The sequence below is a fragment of the Schistocerca gregaria genome, chromosome 4 (assembly GCF_023897955.1).
Source record: "Schistocerca gregaria isolate iqSchGreg1 chromosome 4, iqSchGreg1.2, whole genome shotgun sequence".
Classification (NCBI taxonomy): domain Eukaryota; kingdom Metazoa; phylum Arthropoda; class Insecta; order Orthoptera; family Acrididae; genus Schistocerca; species Schistocerca gregaria.
The window spans coordinates 117,174,406-117,195,027 of NC_064923.1; the positions used below are offsets into that span (position 1 = coordinate 117,174,406).

The 20,622-nt window shown below is 38.8% G+C and overlaps 1 protein-coding gene across 10 annotated transcripts in view; it reads right to left on the reverse strand.

The window, feature by feature from the left end:
• Positions 1-1,328: 1,328 nt before the first annotated feature.
• LOC126266742 (mesoderm induction early response protein 1) overlaps positions 1,329-20,622 on the reverse strand; it is a 169,232-nt gene continuing 149,938 nt past the window's right edge. For all 10 annotated transcript variants that reach the window (XM_049971235.1, XM_049971233.1, XM_049971238.1 and 7 more), the window contains one exon: positions 1,329-4,553. In XM_049971235.1, the coding sequence (XP_049827192.1) occupies positions 4,167-4,553 (387 nt within the window). In that variant the 3' untranslated portion in view covers positions 1,329-4,166. The remainder of the gene's footprint in view (positions 4,554-20,622) is intronic.

Below are 20,622 nucleotides of genomic sequence, written 5' to 3' on the forward strand. Positions count from 1 at the left end.
TCACTCTTCACTGAAACTGCAGAATTCTGAATCTCAACAAATTTTATCTTTGTCTCTGCAATTTTTCTGTAAAATTATGTGTGACTGCACTCTGGCCCCGTCTTCACCACCGCAGGTCATATAATAATGTTACGCAATTACATTTAAAGCTAGCTTCTGGACGCTTTTCTGTCTCTTTAAAGAAAACTATTATTTGTATGAAACTTTCATATTAACTGAAGTTATTTTGTTTAATCACAAAAGAGCCACTAGCCCCTTGCAAAACATACAGACTAATCTAAACTATATAACACACACTTCAGGGTTATGTGACCATTACTCTCATAAAATCTGAAAAAGTTACCAAATTAATCATAAAGTTAGAACTTCTCTCTGCCACATTCTTTACCTGGTAGACTCCAGAATCAGAAAAAAAATTCTACAAATTGTAGCATTAACTGACAATAAATTAAAATTTTACACCTCATTGCCAATGTAATAACAGCACATAAACAGACATTAACCAAATAAAGAAATACATTAAAATAGTTTCTACTTTGATGGATCAGACCAGGAGAACTAATAAATTGATTACATGATATATGAATACTAACAGAAACAAATTTTAATTGTTCGCACAACGTATGCCATGGAATATTTATAAAAGAAAGAATGTAATTATACGGGGCGATCCCACGACAATGATACAAATTTTCAGGGACAATGCAACAGGGGAAATCAGTCAACCTGACGTTTGGGACCCTGGTCTGGAAATGACAGAGTCTAAAATTGTAAGCGAAAATCATTCTGATAGATCTGACAGTGGAATACATGTATTGGTACTGTTTTTGCTAAGATTGTAGGGTAAGCAACTTTCAGAGGTAGTAGAATGGGCCAAAACAAGAAAAAAATATCTAGTAAACATGGGCTCTAAAATGCATACCTTAAGAGCTATGGGCACTGTTCACTAGAAGAGACGTTCAAAGAGGTGAATATGAACAAGTCCTCAGAATCTTAAAGTGTGCACTTTGGATCCTATGTTTACTAGACTTTTTTTCTTGTTTCAGTCTCCGCTTCCATATCTGAAAGTTATGTACCCTAAGATATTAGAAACATCAATGCTAGTACATGTATTCTGCTATCAGAGGTATCAGAATGATTTTCACTTATAACTTTTGACTCAGTCCTATCTGGACCAGGGTCCCCAACATCAAATTGATACATTTACCATGCTCTATCATCCCTTAGAATTTGTAACACCATCATGGAATCAGTCTGTATAGGTAAGTCATCTGCGGAAAGTAGTTGCCTGAGTTGAACCCATACTTCCTGTGCAGAAACATTAGTGCTTCTGTCTCTGAAATAATTCTGGATAGCATATAACAGTTGCTGTGGAATAATTGAGAAACAGCAATAGAGTATTTGTGAAACCATAATTTTCTTATGCAGCATTGTCTCCTGTTGGATTTTAATTAACAACTTCCATAATATCACTGCCTCCTTCAGTTACTGAACTATGAATATAGGGAAGAGCCTCAACCGAACTAACGCAGAGTGAAATTTTGATTTTTTTCTCTGTTGGGATTCACTTTTTGTGTCACAAAATAAAACTGTATCTTTCAAGAACATTTTATGCAAATGGCAAAACCACAGGTACATTGGGTTGTACTCTATTATTTTCTCAAGACTTGTTTCACCTATTGACCTGAAGTACTAATTGTAAAAGTCATAAAGGAAGAAGGAAGATTAAGGCTTAATCATCCATTCCTGAAGACATCACAACAGGTGAAACATAAGCTTGGATTGGTGGAGAATGTTAGCCCTGTCATTTTCAGAGGAGCCCTTAAGGCAATTTATAGAAACCACTTAAAACCTAAATCAGGATGGTTGGACGGGGAGGATTTGATTCCAGTTACTGTGCCATTTGGCTCAGTTCCAGGTAAGTTAACAAAGGCTGCATTAATCAAATTAGCAACATCATTGCCACAAGAAGAAAACTGACCAAGCATGGGAATGTACCTCTGCTATTATTTCATTAGAATACAACAGACAATTGCAGAGACATTTTCTTGTACAAACTGTATGTTCATCTTGCAGAAATGATGTTAATATTTAAGTGTATCTGCTCTTTTGCATTTATGACATAAGAATGTTTTAAGGCTGGGGAAAAAAAAAGCAAACTACATTTTAACAAACAACAGACCTTTTTTTCATTTGCTATTCAAAGAATGCTCTTCAATCAGTTCAGTTCATTTTTTTTTATAAATTTAGATATTTCATGAAAATTCCAGTGGTTTTTGTTGATCATGCCTTCCCTTACATACAGTAAAAACGTAAAAAATATTCATAATGTATTTCAAAGACCATATGAAGCTTCCATGAAGTGTAATAATGTACAGCAAATTAATGGAAAATATAATGGATGTGGAGTTCAAATGAGGACTATAATTCAAAATATATCATTTCATTGCCAGTTCAATTATGCAAAAAAAGCTTATTAAAATACCATATCCAGTGGATACAGGTATAAAAAATAATGTTTCTGTTTCTTCACATCATTCTCACATCACATCAAACCTACATAAAATTGGATTCTACAGGAAATGCAAATCCCATCACTTACGTACTAACTATTTAAACATGACCTAGTAAAAATTGTAATATTTTAGGATTCCCAAGCATTTGCCGCAACACAATGATTTATATGGGAAATAACAACTGCATGTCAGCCCATACGATATACACTCTTTTGTCTAAAATTAGTTACAATGTATTTAAAACAGGTATTACTCTAACATACTGTATAAAAATATATTATGTATATACATGGATAAATTCAAATGATTGTTTAAATGGTAAAACTTCTACAGTCCTAACATAAAACCTGTCACTGGCATTTCCAAAGTAATAGCAGCAGCAGATTTTGTCCTTCTAATAAACTCTTGTTACCTGAAGAGAACTATGCAGTTTCTTTTATTTTACAAACCGAACTTTTATTTTAAAAATATGTATACTTATCAGCAGAACATAAAGTTAAAAAAATTGAAAATCTAGAAAAGGAAATAATATTTTAGCACAGCACTATTCTACGACTGGCAGTCAGATGGTTGCACAGTTGATCTCTATCACAGTCTAATAGGGAATACTATAGGGGGGGAAAAAGCAAAATTCTGCTTTCCAGATACTTACTGCTTGTTTGGCATTTTGCAACTAATAGTAGCAAATAACTAATCCCAAACTAATTTTATATATTAGAACCCATGTCAATAATATGATGCCTCACTTAACGCTTTAAATAAATACATACATACATATTAAATACAGACATTATAGTAACAATGAAACAGCAACAGGTATAACCAACAAAACATTTTAATGGAGGAAGGGGCAGAGTCAAGTGCTTTAGTAAGGGGAAACTACAAGACTATTACAATATAAAGCAAGGAACAAGTGAATGATACACAATCAAATTCATATATCATGTTCCATATAGGACATCTCAATTATATACAACACTACTGGCATTGTTTATAACTTTAAAAAGTTATCTCTCTCTCACTCACTCACTCACACACACACACACACACACACACACAGAGTACAAGATGTGTTTACATATTTATTTTTAAGAAACCTAAGAATTTCAAATTACATGTTAGCACAAGTTCACAGCATATAAAAAGCAAAATATATATATTTCCAGAATTTCACACATTTCAGGAACAAGAACAAAATATGAAACTACAGAACCTGGGAATTGGTAAAGCACTCAAGATCATTGCTTTTTATATGCAAGCCAATTATATATAATGCTTTAGTTGACTAATTTATCACCCATGTCAATCTATTGAACCAATTTCATTGTCTCAATGTGGAGGAGGAAATTAAGCAATTAAAGATGAAAGGACTGAGAAAGTTCTCTGATGCTGGCCTGTGCCAGTGACAGGTCCATTAAAAAGACTACAACACAAAGTAATAGACCACCATCATAAGTTTTTCGAGTTCAAAGAAACGTCACGCAAATGCTGGTGAAACGCGAAATACCTTGAAGATGTAAAACTTCATAAGTTAAATACAGTTTCCTGTGAACTGAGGAACCAAAGTGCACTGGAGGGACAACAGTGCAATGATGATACAGTTTCGTTAGTCTATGATTGTGAAATATAATTACAAGATCCTTTTCTTTTTTATGCTACTGTCGTGTCCTGTCGCGCACCAGTCTCTCCAGCAAGACCACTGCTTTCCACTGCAATTCCAGCTGTGACAGAAGTTTGGCCAGTACTGTCCTGTCCTGCACTGTCCGTCTGGCCATCTGTAGCGCTACTGGCACCAGTACCCCCACTACCACGACGTTTGGGATCACCGTAAATTAAACAATTAATGTTTGGTGACGAGCTACGGTCACGGTGTCCCTCCTGCTCTTCCAAAAAGCGATCCATGTAGTCAGTGATGCCAGGATGTAGTGTGTATTTTTTCTTCTCCAACCGAGCCTTGTTGGCAAATATGTCATGGCGCTCAGTTTTCTTCCAAAGGTAGTAGAACTGCACAAGTTCACCCACTGATCTCGTTCGAACCTGTCAAAAGAAACAAATATCATGCATGACCACAACTTGGATTTTCAACCAAAGTGAATGATTATTTTTTTGCGGTTGGATCAGTCAAGTAGCCTCAACAGCTTAAAAAAAATGTAAATGGAAATATGGGAACTATACGAAGTCACCCAAATAAGCCATGTTATAAAAATGCACACAAGAAAACAAAGAATCACGGTAGTGGTGGGTATTCTTCTCACAGTGAAGCATCAGATCACAATCAACACAGGTACTTGTTTTGTTTGATTGAGGACAGTATTGTTCAACCCAATATTGGAAGTATAAATAAACGCATACCTGTATGATGAAGTGTTGAACAGTGGAGTGGCTCCTGAAAAATAGATCATTAATTGCCATCAACGAGTTCTACTTTGGTCAACTAGACATCCAGCATTTTCTCTTTATGATAATTATTAATCTACAGATCTCAGTTATATTTTTTATTTATTTATTCACATATGCTGTTGAAAGTATGTTGTGGTGGATAAGTGTCAGATCGCAAATCAATAAGTTTGGGGTTGAATTCACAGTCAGGCTAGGATTTTTTTCTGCCACTTATAACCTCTTTCAATTCTGGAAATGATTGGTACAGTGGGGTCTCAGTGCCCAGACACAACGGGTGCCGTGTATATATATGTGTGTGTGTGTGTGTGTGTGTGTGTGTGTGTGTGTGTGTGTGTGTGTGTGTGTGAAGTCCATTCAAAGGTGAGGGAGACATAAAGGAAATATAACAAGACCGTGCCTAATGAAGCAATGTGATGTTCAAATTAGCTTTTTCAGGTTAAGGACAGCTAACTTATAATTTTAAATTTTATAACCATCTTCAATATGATGACAAATTTATTACAACATAATAAGTTATATGTAATCACTAGAGCCTGGATCTTCATGCCCTATCAAGTTTTAAAAGATGCATGCATTCATATAATATCATGGCATTAAGCATACATAATGAGGCTGCAAAACAATAAAATATGCAGTATCAAACTTCAGTGCATTATTTATTTATATTTTCTTCTAAAACAGTACACAGCATCCAATTTCTCCAAATTTTCTTGATTTACGCTCACGCATTTATCAAACAGAAGTTTTTAATTGTATAAGAGGCAGTAAAATTAAAACAAGACAAATAGAAAAAAGTAAGTAACTGTTTATTGTTTCAAAATAATTGCCATAACTGCCAATACATTTACCCCATTGTGAGACAAGACTGTCAATGCCTTCATAGAAAAATGTTTGTGGTTGCCTACCATGATTTTACACAGGTGTGCACCTCTTCCTGTCCAAAGCAAATCAGTGGCTACCAACGACTTTCTTCAGGGCTCTAAAAATATGGAAATCGCACAGGGAGAGGTCGGGACTGTATGGAGGATGTGTAATGTTTCAGAGCAAATTTCTGGGGTGTAGATGAAACAGCTTGGAAACGTATGGGCCCGTCCTAAGGTTATTTTTTGCAGTAAAAGATGGCAGTATTTATCCTAAATGCATCAAAAAGCTAAAACTGGCAGTATATCTCTAAATGCGGCCACAGGGACAGGTTTTTCCAAGAATATCTTGAATAGGAAAGAAAGTCTGCATAAGACTTAGTTACAGCAATCATTACATCATACCCTTGTATTTTGTGTCTCAGTTTACTTTGTTTGTGAAGGACATCAGCAGAATCACATCATCATATTTTCGACATACTGCTTCAAATACACGATTTAAAGCGTGGGCTAAGGATGTAACACATTTTAGGTTAGCATAAAATATGCATTTTAAATGTTTTCCTGGCCTTCATCATACATGTGACAGCATCCGTGAACAACATTAGAATATTTTGTACTTAAATTTATCACCATGAAATATACTGACTTCTACACACATTTAACAAGTCAAATTAGGGCGCTTGAGATCACTACGAAGTTTACAGATTGTAACAAAATTCATGAAATTACTCATGTATTTTTGGCACAAAAAAACTGGCCAAGTGCAAGTAGGACTGAGGTTACCGTACTAACTTAGTTACGTAAGCAGATAGTTCAACCATCTCGGGAATCAAGAATCTTGACAATTTTTGCCTGTTATTGATATTGATATTGGCAAGATATAGATCCCGGGAATTCCAAGACTTCCGTATGATATACCTGTACTGCGAAACCTTGCTTCTTGCCAAAATTCATGATTCTAGATCAACAGTAAGTATCCCACAGATTTTAGTGAGTGAGTTTGCGAGTATCAAAACATGCAACATAAATCACCATATCTTTTGACTGTAGTGACTTAAAAGCTTAAATTTTTTACAATGCCAAGGGACCATTCACCTTAGTATTCAATTCCACAGAAAAAGGGTTCGTAACAGTTGGACAGACAGACAACAAAGTGATGCTACACAAGTTAGTCCAGCATTTGCAATGAGACCAGAAAAAGACGTTGTAGGTATTATAAATACGAATTGACAAAGAATACCTATAACAAAAAGTCTATGAGTATAGGGGCCAAGTTCCAACATTATAATACAGTTGTAAAACCTGAGGGCTTATACGCATCTGAAACTTACCATGAATAGACAAGGTCAAGCTGAGTGGCTGGAAAAGCGAAAGTGTAGGATATTTAGGAAAATCATAGGTAACAGACGGGTTGATGGACAATGGCGAATGAGAGAAAATGGGGACTTGTAGAGCAAGACAGAGCCCACAACAGCAACCATTAAGAAGAGATGATTGTTATTTTACGGTCATCTCATGAGGATGTATGGTGATCAACTAACAAAAACAATATGGAGTTTCATCCAATCTAAGAAAACAAGGCCGAGATGGATCGAAGAATGTGAAAAAGATCTTAGGCAGATTGGCATCTCAGAGAAAGAAATTCCTGACAGGAACAAATTTAGAAGATTGGTGAACAACTACCAAGGTTTTAAAATGGCATCAACATCCAAACGACGGAGAGGACCTTCGTCCGAAGAGCATTAACAGGTACTTCTTGATGGGCTCAGAAGATATCGGCAAGAAGTCAAAGCTGGAAAAAGAACAAGACCTAGACACTAAATAGAAATTGGTTGTTACCACACAGTCCATAAAGGCTCAACTTCAATATCAATTAAATCTCCAAAATATCTATTTACATCACCTTATATTGCTGATATCCCATCCTGGAATTCTCACGCATGCAACAAGCACTTGCACGGAAATTCAGGCTCTATTTATCACATTTAGCTAAAACTTACTTTTAGCTTAGTGAATTAGTTCACTTTTTTCATCCTGTTAGTCCACTACCAACAAGCACTTTGTACAGAAAAGCACACTTCATTTCTTCTTATGCAAGACAGTTTTGAGTTCAATCCCTCTTTCTTATCACTTCTCTCATCACTAGTATCTTTCTTCTCTTCCAAATTTCTGTCTCGCTATTCATTTTTTCAGGTTTGTGTTCTATGGGTCATCTTGTATCTCTTACAGACTTGTGTACTTATTGGAGTTTTCTCATAAGCCTTATCGCACCTCCACAAAGTGTTTACTTAGACCTTGAAAACTCCACTTTATGTTAGATATAATAGAGGGAAACCACTTATATAATAGAGGGGAGCCACTTTATGTTAGGTCATATAAAACTGACTACATGATAAGCCCAATCGATGGAAGGATAGAGAACTAAGAACAAGGATTTCCTCTTGGAGAAACGTGAACAAAATACACCATAGAGACAAAGAATGTCCGGAACTAAAGATTAAATGTCCTTCACCATCCTGTACAGTGAATAGGAAGTAAAACGTGGTCGACAACCTGTGCGTTGTTTGCTAAAGCAGCCAATAATTCATGATGGCAAACATACAGTAGAATGTAAGTGATTAAAGAAGGGCATTCCATTAGGAAATAGTGAACTGTCAAAGGCTGATGACAATGCACAACAAAATTGGTGGGGCACCAACACTTAACAAATGGTGATGGATAAAACAACAGCACCCAAATGCAACCTAGCTAAAATGTCTCCCTGTGCCGAGAGGGCTGAGAGGAGGTCAGCCAAGCTGCTAGGAGAGGTTTAATGCTTTGGAGCTTGTTCCCATGAAGGGGAGACCAGCATTGATACCAAAGGTACACCACTTGCAGACAGATGATGACAAAGAGATTACCGGAAGGAACGGAAGAACTAGCAGGCTGCAGTAGGAGGACTGCAGCCTTGGCAGCAGCACCAGCAGTCTCGTTTCCCATCAGACTGGTGTAACCAGGGACCGACATAAAAATCATAGTAGCTCCCTGAAGAGCGAGCAAGTGGAAGCTTCCTTGGACCCGTTGCACTAAGGGATGGACTGTGTACAGCATACATGGACTGTGTACAGCACACAGAGGCTCTGAAGGGCATTGAAAGATTGGAGCAGAAAAAACAATTGAAAAGCCTGTGTCGCTGGATGCAGTGCATGGCCTGATACAGGGCTTAAGAGCTCTGCTGTAAATACTGAGAAATATTTTGAAAGCCGATATCGAAGATCGCTGGTGCCTATGACAAAGGTGCACACGATGCCATGGTCAGTCCGAGAGTCCTCAGTGTACACAAAGGTACTATTGCTAAATTCCGTGCGATGGTTGAGAAACTTACAGCAACAGAGCAAATCTAGAGTATTTGCCTTAAGAAGCGAATGAAGTTCAAGGTTAATACAGGTGGCCACATGAAGACAAGGTAGTGAAAGTGTCACACCCATCGGGAATGTGGCAGATAGCGTGAAGTTAAACTATTGCAGCACTTGCTGAAAATGAACTCCAGGAGGTAATAGAAAAGGGACGTGCTCTAAGAAGGAGGCATTGGATGTGTGGCTGGGCACGCCAGACAAAAGGCATGCATGTCCACTGAGGGGAGCATCACATCGGTATGACAATTGTAGTTCGACAGCTTCTGCAAAGAGACTCTCAACTGGCCTACTGCAAAAGGTGCCAGTGGCCAAACGGATTCCATGATGGTGGATTTTATTACATGGCATAAGATGAACAGATGTGCAGATTCATAAACGAAACACACACTCAAGTTTCGAACTGACAAGGGATCAGTACAAACTGAGAAGGGTGATCCTACCCGCTCCCCAGGAAGTACTGCTTCGGACACAAGGGCACTCAGGGACCAAGTACAGCGGGCAGCCAGGTAAGACGAGGACCTACAAAGTTTTCCATCAACCATGAGCCCCAAGAATTTTGTAATTTCGGTGAATGGAAGAGCAACAAGCCCAAGATGCAAAGACAGTGGAAGAGAAACCCACTTCATGCCAGAAATTCATACAAACAGCGGGGAAGGGGGAAGCCATTGTCGATGTGCAATAGATTGCAAAACCGTCAACACAAAGGGAGTGAGAGATGTCTGGTGGGACGCAGGCCCTAATAGGGTTAATAGCTATAGCAAAGATAACTATGCTCAGGATGGAGCCCTGAGGCAACTTTTCCTGGATAAAGCTGTCTGACAAAGTAAAACCCACACATACTTTGAAAACTCTCAGGTGGCCTCGGAAGCCCCATGTGTAGAGACTAGGTAGGATAACAGTCCTCCAGCACGTGTCACAGGCTTTCTCCAAATAAAAAAAACATGGTCACAGTCTGGTATTTCTGCAGAAAACCATTCATAACTTGAGTTGACAAAGTTATAAGATTGGCAACTGAAGAATGGTGCACTCAAAATCCTCATTGAACAGTGGTTAGTAAGGTGCGAGGCTCGAGCCATCATACCAGACAGGGGCATGAATCATACATTCTATCATCTTGCAAACAAAGCTGGTGAGAGAAATGTGGCAGTAGCTAGAAGGAAGGTGTTTGTCCTTATCGTGCTTAGGTATGCGTACAACAGTGGCTTCATGCCGGCATGTGGGAAACGTGCCATCTGCCCAGATGCAACTCTACATATGAAGGAGAAAGTGCTTTTCTGCCAGAGAAAGGTGCTGCAACATCTGAAAGTGAATATCAGCTGGCCCTGAGGTGGAAGATTAGGGTAATGTGAGAACATGATCTGGCTCCCTCATAGTAAAGGCAGCATGGTAGCATTCACGATTCTGAGAGGAGAAGGGTACCACCTGAGCCTCCTCTACTCATTTCCAATGGAGGAAGGCAGGGTAATAGTGGGTGGAGCTCGAAATCTCCACAAAATAATGGCCAAAGGTGTTGGAGATAACAATGGGGTCCAAAATGGAATCCTCTGCTATGATCACGCGGGGTATTGGGGAGTGGACCTTGGTCCCAGAGAGCTGTCGGAGTAGAACTGTTAAAAGAACAAGTAAATGAAATTCTGGTAGCTATATTGCTATCCCAAAGAATGTGCATGGTTCCTGAATGGAACATGGCTGCTCCAGCATCAAGGTATATGAGGTTGACATGATTGAGAAGGTCAGTCAAGAGGGCACCTTTCAAACAGGATCTGGAAGAGCCCCAATGGTGATGGTGTTCATTAAAGTTACTGAGCAGCAAAATGGAGTGTGGGAGTTGCCCAATAAGCTGGAGGAAGTCTGCCCTGCTGACACTGAATGATGGGGGGCCGCAGATGGTACAAAGAGAAAAGATGAAGTGAGGAAGAAAAATGCGGACTGCAACAGCTTGCAGCAGGTGTTCAGTCAGATGGTTTTACCATGAAAATCATCCAGGAATAACAGCATGACTCCTCGAGATGGAATGCTGTCCTCAAGGGTAAGGTCAAAATGGATCGGAAAGAACAGCAAGAGGTCAAAGTGGACATGAGGACGTAATTTTTTTTTTCCCGGAGGCAGAAAACAAGTGGGCACTGCAATGCCAAGGGCAGCCATAATTCCTGCTTGTTGGATTTAATGCTGTGAACATTCCTTTGGAGGAGTGTCATGACGGAGAATGGGCAGGATGGAAAAAATGAAGGGTTGTGACCTTGGCGGCTGCCGAGTGTCAGTCTTCAAAGACTCATTGCTACAGGGTGCAGATCATGGTCCATGAGCTCTAGAGAGACGTCGGCAGTCTCATTGGGTCGGCCTGCAAATTCCAGATCAGAAAAACGGTTGGTGGTGTGCACTGGCGAAATGGAGGTCGGCTGTGTATCACGCAGCAACACCATTGAAGAGGATCTCTGAGTCAAAGAGGAGAGGACAGTTTGTCTTCATTTGATTTCTTGGGGCCTTTGCGGTTGGCAGATGAAGACTCGGATGTCTGCTGGCTGGAGGAATGTAAAAAGTCTTCACGGGAGTATCCCTTCTGTTCTTTCCGGCCTGTTGGTTGTGTAGCACCTGATTTTGGCACTGGACACAAAGATTTCCTGGCCTGTTGCACAGCTGGAGGAGAAGGAGGTGGGGATGCTACTGTAACACTGGGGAAATTTAAAATCCCAGAGCTGAATTTCAGGTCGCAAGTCTGCATGGCCATATCCTTCATGGAACGAGATGCAGCTAGAATAGTACTGTAAGTGCCAGATGTTAAAATGCAGGGCTTCTGACTAGCCAATAACTTGCGAGCAACAGGGTAAGACAATTTTTACTTCATCTGTATCTTCTGGACAGCTCGTTCATTGAGATACACAGGTCTCTGGATGGGGCTGCAAGGTCGTCATTGCAACTGATACAGCTGGGGGGGAAGGAGGCAGGCAATCGCACTCATGAGTATCCTTACCAAAAGTAACATATTTGGCTGTGTTTTCACAGGACATTCAAGTGTGGTTGTATGGCTGAACAGGTGGCAGTGCATCAGGTTTGGAATGTACGGTTGAACCGCGATGATTTCAAAGCCTGCTTTGATTTTTGATGGAAGCACTAGTCTCTCAAACGCGAGGAAAGAGTGCATGTAGGTACGTTTGTATCAACCTTTTTCATTACCTGCTGGGCTGCAGTGACACCCTGATTGGAGAGGTAAGTTTGGATTTCTTCCTCAGTCAGACCATCGAGCAGCCTAGTGTAAATAACACCATGCGAAGAATTCAATGTTTGACAGTCCTCACCACAAACAGGATAGCTGTGACGGGCTTGAGAATCACAAGTTGTCTCCAAAAGCAAAGCGACATTACGTAAACAATAGCAGAATTTTCACAGGGCTGGCAATTGCATAAACACCTTTCCCAATACTAAATGGATTACGATTAGCAAAGGACCGACCTCCTTCAGTACACGATACCATGAGGAGCTGAGGTGCAGCTAGGAGAGTCTTGGAATCTTTACCCTCATTGTATTTACATTTAGCAGACATTGACTGAGATGGTGATTGGCTCATTGTGAGAAAATCCCCATGATTGCCAGTGCCTCCAGTGGCACACTCATTCTCACAGACCCCCATGGGTAAGCGTTCTTCTTGTATGTAGTGTTCTTGATTGAATTAAAAATAATTTTGTTGCGTTATTAACTGTAACAATTTTATAGTTTAATTTGTGTGTTCATGGGGTAGCTGGTTGTGTGTTTTCAGGTTTTCTTCGATTATTTTTATAGTTTCATTACTGTACTGTACTGTACTGTAGCTGTACTTTCTACGTCAAAGTAGAGCAATGTTGCTGTGTCAGGGATTTTAGTGTCTATTATATGTTCTACCAGTTGAGAGGTATTTCTGACTGTTCTATCATTTTCTAGTTTATAATAGTGGGTGAGCTGTGGCACTGTTTTTTTAAATTATTTATAGTAGGTATGTAGTAGGAACTACTCTGAAATTTGCTATTGGACGGACTGAATAATTTTCTGTATGGACCTTTGGTTGACATCTCATGTTGTGGGCTTGAGGGTGTTTTTAAGTCTCCGTTTCTCTTTGTCTGTAAATGTATACTCTATGTTTTTGAATGTGTTTTTAATATGTGTTTGAAATCTGTTAGTTGGGTTTTATTTTAACTTCTTTATGTTGTTTTTGCTAATGTATTCTTCTGTTTTTCCATGTATTCTTTTGTTTTCATTAAGACAACACTATTACCTTTGTCAAATTTTGTTATAATGACATTTTCTGTTTGCAGTTTTTTTGCTATGTTTTTAATATCTTGTTTTTATTAACTCCCTTGTTAGCCCTGTGTTTACATTACTGTTTTTATTTATTTCTTCTATAGTGAGAATATATTCAGATTTTATATTGAGATCTTGTATCTGTTGTTCATTTGCTGGTGAGTCAACACTGTGTTTTAGATATTTTCCTAAGAGCTGTTTTTCGTTTTCATTTAGTGTTATATCGGTAAAATTAACCACCCTAGAACACAAAATGGGTGTTTACATGTTTGCTGTTATGGGCTTTTGCGTGGTGCAATTTGATATTTTCAATTTTCGTATTATGCTCTAGTCGCATTTTATTTATAGCTCTGCATGTGCATCTTTTGACTTTTTCAACAATGGAAGCAAAAATAGCCGGATTATTTAACTGTTGGGCTAGATGAAGATGAATTTCATATAATTAATCATTTAACGTCTGTTTCTTTCTATATAGTGATTTAATTTTGTGTTTCAACCAGACATTTTTAGCTGCCTGCCTGGCAAGTTTTGCTGCTTTCAAACTGTTTTTGATGTTTACATTTAAGTATTTTGGCATAAGATCATTATGTTTACAATGCTTATTGTATCTGATGGTTCCAACTGTTTTATACAAATTAAAATAAATCATCTTGAACTGGTAATAGAGGCCAACTGGAAATGCTTGACAAGGCGACATTAAATTCTTCATTTGTGTGGCCATAGAGTCTGTAGTTGCTTTATAATTCTTGTGCGTGGTTTTGGTCTGTTGTTGCAACTACAAAAATGCATGTTTTTTTCACCAGTCGAGTTTCACTTCATTGAGTTAAAGCATCATCAGTGGTCTGTAATTAAGTTACTTACATTTTGATTTCCTTTTTAGATCGAAAAACAGTTTTTTTAAGAATAGGTTCATTTGTACTTATGGTGATTTTTCGGCTGATTTCTCACTTACATCTGGAAATGTGGTCAGCTAGCACATCGATGTTTTTTGTTTTTGCCACTGATAATTTTAGTCTAATTTTTAGATGTTCTACAGCACTATGCATTTTGCACACCACACTTTTATGCACACCACTATATTCTGTTTCTTTTTGTACTTCAAGGTTGTGTTGTCGTTTGTGTTCAAAAAACAAGGCAATAATAAACACACATTTGACATACACAGAAAACCCACAACAAGTGACATCTTAAATGCAACTTCAAACCACCCACGGGACCACAGACATGCGAAAGTCAGATACATGTTAAACAGGCTGAACAGGATCCCCCTAAACAATTCTAATTACCAGAAAGAGTTAGCCATTATAAAACAAATAGCATTAAAAAAGACACAAAGAAACAATGGTAGACAAGCTAAATAAAACAATAAAAAGACAAATAATTAAAAAAACTAACCAAACCACATTAACTCGTACAACTTGCTCTACAACAAGAAAATGGCATACAATGACCTACCACAACTAAACCTCTCATAAAATAGGAAACATATTGAAAAAAAAGGCATAAAGATTGCTTACAAAACAAACAGTTCCATACAACAGCACATCCGAAAACCAAAATCCGACAGATTTCCAAAAATGTGGTATCTATCAGCTCAGTTGCAGAGATTGTGAGAAGATATACATTGGAATGACTGGCAGGACATTTGACACAAGATATAAAGAACATATCAGAGCATTCAAATATGGTACAAATCATTCAACATTTGAGGATCATCTAAAAGAAGAACACCATAGACGAGCAATATAATTTATGAAATTTTATGAAGAACAAAAGAGCCTTTTCCATTCTAGCACCCCCAGCAACTTCATTTCACTTCTCGCTCCTCACCTTCACTTCTAGCTCACACTTCATCACACTGCTATATTCTTATGTCCACTCATCATGGTTTCACCCCTCCGCTTAAAAAAAAAGCCCTCTACATCGCTATTGCTTCTCTACTGTTACACAGTCACAGTACATAAATACACAGAAACATCATAAAACCATCTTTCTCGAGGACTTCCAAAATCTCTTTCCCCCATTCACCTTGTAGTTCAAGATCTTCTGGGGAATTCTGTGACCTGGCATTCTCATGAGGTGCTCTCTCCAATATGTACAACATTTTTGAATTTTTTCATTCATGTTGAAAATATTTACTTCCGTCTTAACATCTTTGTTTCTTCTAATCATGTCTCTTCTTTTGCAGCTCTCTTATCTTTCTTAGGAATCTCCTCTCTGCTGTTTGAATTATTTCTTTTTTTTGGGTAAACCAGCCTTCACTTCCATAGGATAATGTAGGAAGTGCCATTACATTACAGAATTTTAGGCCAAATGTTTTGCCAATGGTACCTCAGACAGCTTGAAATTTGTGTATTTTATTTTCAATATCAGAGATAAAAGCAAAACATATAGCACAGCCTAAATAAGAGTTTCAGACACTTGTTCTAAAACTGAATTAGGCCTATCCAAAACATTTTTGGCTGATTGTATATTTTCCTTGGAATGCCATTATTTTAGTTTTCTTGCTAGAAATTTTAAAGTTGAACTTCTTGTAAATTGAGTTCAGCTGGTATACTGACCTTTGGAGAACATCTTCAGTCTTTCGAACAGTAACGATGTCATCAGTAAGCAAAAGTACTTTCAGATATTCCTGATTCATTCGTTTAATTCTTATGTTTACTTTTAATTACAAAGTCAATGTAAATATTAAAGAGGGTAGGTTGTAATCCACACCCTTGTCTAACACATTGGTTAATAATTATTTCTTATTATCAAATCCCACCAGTGTTTATTACAATGTGTGTAGTTTTTACAAAACTTTTCACTCTCTATTACGCGATAAGCATATTTACATTCAGACAATCTTTAACATAGGCTATCACCATGAACAAAAGCCTTCTCAAGTCTGACAAAGGCCTCATGGGTTTCTATACCAATAATGTTTTTGAATTACAAGCACACTGTCTGTGCTTGAATGACTTGGTCTAAATTCATTTTGTTATTCAGAAATAATAGCTTTTGTGATATTCTTCATGAGGTTATCGATTATCTTTGAGTACAGTTTGTGGCCAGTTTTTAGATGACTTATGCCATTGTAATTTTTACAGTCATTATACTTCCCTTTTTAGAAGAGAGAGATTACTTATGCTGTATACCAAGGGTCTGGGATCTTGCAGTTCATCAAACATTCATTCATTAATTGTAGAAGTTTCTCGTCAATTGGTAACCCTTCATATCTAATTAATTCTGCATATATTCCATCTATACCAGTAGCTTTTCTGTTATTCCTGCCTTTCAAAGCTTTTGTACTTACTGCATAGCAACTGGATCTATTATTCATTGTACATACTTTGTCTAGTGCCATCTGTATACACTGCAAGTCTGTATAACAATTCATCCACTGTTAATTGTGTATAATATTCAGTGGGGCAGCATTTTTTTCTTCCCTGTTGAGGGCTTTCATGAACTTGCATGCACATTGCTGTCTACAGTGTACATCATGTTCTAATATGCTAACGAATGAGTCCCAAGACTCTTGGTGAGCTTTGTGCACTATCTGTTTCGTTGCATTCCTTTTTATTTTGTATGTTCCCCAGCTCTCTGATGTTTTTGTCTGCAGAAACTTCAAACAACCTATTTGTTTTTCTTTAATGGCTTCTTTAATTTCTATTTTTCCAAATCCTGACTCATTTTTACCCATTTGGTTTGTTCTGATCGCCAAATGCTTCTGACACTGCTTCAATATGCAGACTCTGATATTATTCCATTCTATATCGATGTCTCAACTGATTGGTAGTGAAGTAAGCTTTTCTTGTAGAATTCACTGATAATGTTTCCTAATGCTAAACTACAACAGAAAATGTTTCTGAGCAGCTGATGTTGTGACTTCTTTTGGAGTTTCTTTGTTTTCTTTCAATTTGATAGTAGCCATATCTTACTGCCTAAAACAAAGTGGTCACTACCTATGTCGCTTTCTTTATAAACACATATGCCTTGGATAAGATTCTTCATTTTATCATTAGTTAGTATACAATCAATCAAAAACCTTAATCCTTGTGAATGTCTTTCTTTCTGTAAAATGTGTTAGTAATTTGAAAATTACTGAAGAAGACAAGCTGGTGTAATTCCAGTGCATTACTATTAAGAGTCTTTTCTCCAAATAGTCCAACTATTCCGCAAGGCGTTTGACACAGTTCCCCACAGTCGTTTAATGAACAAAGTAAGAGCATACGGACTATCAGATCAATTGTGTGATTGGATTGAGGAGTTCCTAGATAACAGAACGCAGCACGTCATTCTCAATGGAGAGAAGTCTTCCGAAGTAAGAGTGATTTCAGGTGTGCCGCAGGGGAGTGTCATAGGACCGTTGCTATTCACAATATACATAAATGACCTGGTGGATGACATCGGAAGTTCACTGAGGCTTTTTGCAGATGATGCTGTGGTGTATCGAAAGGTTGCAACAATGGAAAATTGTACTGAAATGCAGGAGGATCTGCAGCGAATTGACGCATGGTGCACGGAATGGCAATTGAATCTCAATGTAGCGAAGTGTAATGTGATGCGAATACATAGAAAGATAGGTCCCTTATCATTTAGCTACAAAATAGCAGGTCAGCAACTGGAAGCAGTTAATTCCATAAATTATCTGGGAGTACGCATTAGGAGTGATTTAAAATGGAATGATCATATGAAGTTGATCGTCGGTAAAGCAGATGCCAGACTGAGATTCATTGGAAGAATCCTAAGGAAATGCAATCCGACAACAAAGGAAGTAGGTTACAGTACGCTTGTTCGCCCAATGCTTGAATACTGCTCAGCAGTGTGGGATCCGCACCAGGTAGGGTTGATAGAAGATATAGAGAAGATCCAACGGAGAGCAGCGCGCTTCGTTACAGGATCATTTAGTAATTGCGAAAGCGTTACGGAGATGATAGATAAACTCCAGTGGAAGACTCTGCAGGAGAGACGCTCAGTAGCTCGGTACGGGCTTTTGTTAAAGTTTCGAGAACATACCTTCACCGAAGAGTCAAGCAGTATATTGCTCCCTCCTACGTATATCTCGCGAAGAGACCATGAGGATAAAATCAGAGAGATTAGAGCCCACACAGAAGCATACCGACAATCCTTCTTTCCACGTACAATACGAGACTGGAATAGAAGGGAGAACCGATAGAGGTACTGAGGGTACCCTCCGCCACACACCGGCAGGTGGCTTGCGGAGTACGGATGTAGATGTAGATGTAGATACACTGATCAGCTAGAACCTTACAACCACTTATCTAATAGCTGGTATGTGCACCTTTGACAGAGATAACAGCAGTGGTGTGTCAGGGCTTGGAAGCAATGAGGCCTTGGTATGTCGCCTAAGGGAGCTGGCACCACTTCTGCGCGCACGCGCGCGCACACACACACACACACACACACACACACACACACACACACACACACACACACACACACACGTCACCTTCTTCCCATACATGTAGGGAAGGAGGGCGATGAGCTCTGACGCCATGTTCAATCACATCCCAGGTGTGTTCCATCAGGTTCCGATCTGGCAAGGGGTCAGCACATCAATTGGAGCTCGCCTCTGTGTTCTTAGAACCACTCTATCACACTCCTGACCTTGTGATATGGTACATCATCTTTCTGAAAAATGCCACTGCCATCGGGAAACACATTTGTTATGAAGGCTATCACAGTGCCTTGCACGAGTTCCATTGGACCCATGGATGCCCATGTTAATGTTCCCCAGAGCAAGACTGAGCCACTGCCAGCTTGCCTCCATCCCACAGTACAGGTGTCAAGGAGCTGATGATGAACGTATTGGGATTTATCAGACCATGCAACACTGCCACTGCACCAAGGACCAGTGTCGATGGTCACATGCCCATTTCAGTCATAGATTCTGATGTTCTGGTGTTAACATTGGCAGATGTAAGGGTCATCTGCTGTGGTGGCCCACTGTTAGAAGTGATTGGTAAACTGTGTTCCATACACACTTGTACTATGCCCAGCATTAAACTCCGATGTTAATTCTGCCACAGTTCACCGCCTGACCTGTTTCACCAGTATGCCCGGCATACAACGTTCGACATCTTTTAATGAGGGGTGATCGCGAAACCCCAAGACGCCTGGATGTGGTTTCAGTTTGGTTTCGCCACGTGTTGAAGACACTCACCACAGCACTCTTTGAACACCCAACAAGTCATGCAGTTTCCGAAATGCTCGTGCTGAGCCTCTGTGCCATTACAGTCTGCCATCGGTCGAACTCAGACAGACCGCACACCTTCCTCATTCTACACACAGACAGCATGCTCACAGATACTACATGCTTGGTGCATGTGTCTGACTAGCAGTCATTCCTCACCAGATGATGCTGCCATCGCCTGGATAGGTTTATATTGATAGTAGGTCAGAGGTCATAATGTTCTGGCTGATCGGTGTAGGTAGATATCCTACTCATGCATTAAAATCACCAGTCATGACAACATAGTCTGTTTTGTTGATTTTGTTCCCTTCTTTCTGAATGATCATCATATGATTCATACAAATAAAGTTATAGAGACCCTGAACGCAAATTAGTATATGCATTTTGTGACATATACAGTGGTTGCTTTTATAGATTCAAAATCAGAAATCTTTCTTATTTTTCCATATAAATTCTACCTGGAAGTACCACCTGTGCAATTTCGTCCTTTCCAGACTAATACCAGAAAATACAATTTATACTGAATGCAATGAGGGTCAAAATGATTTTAATTTCTCAGAAGTGTGTGTGTTCTGAAATGAATTTTCTTGACGAATAACGAGTGAACACTGAACAAAAATTGTAAAGATGATTTTGCCACCTGTAGCCAACGTTCAATCACGCGAGCTTTCTAGCAAAGGGAATACATCTGTTCGTCATCACTGATTTTGTCCAAATTTATGGTACATGCGGACTTGGACAGGAATGAAAAGTGATGGGAGTGGGAGCTCCAGATGGCCAAGTCTAGAAAAAATAGCTTTTCTGGAACAGGATGGGTGAGGCAAGATCTTAGTTTCCAGGCAGCAGTTGGTGCAGTGGAAAGAGTACAAAATAGTAATCTGAGGATTGTGAGGATGTGTCCCCATGTGGAAACACTTCTTATTTTCAATTTTTACATTACCTACAGTGTAAAGTAATGCTAAACATATTGTACTTATTAA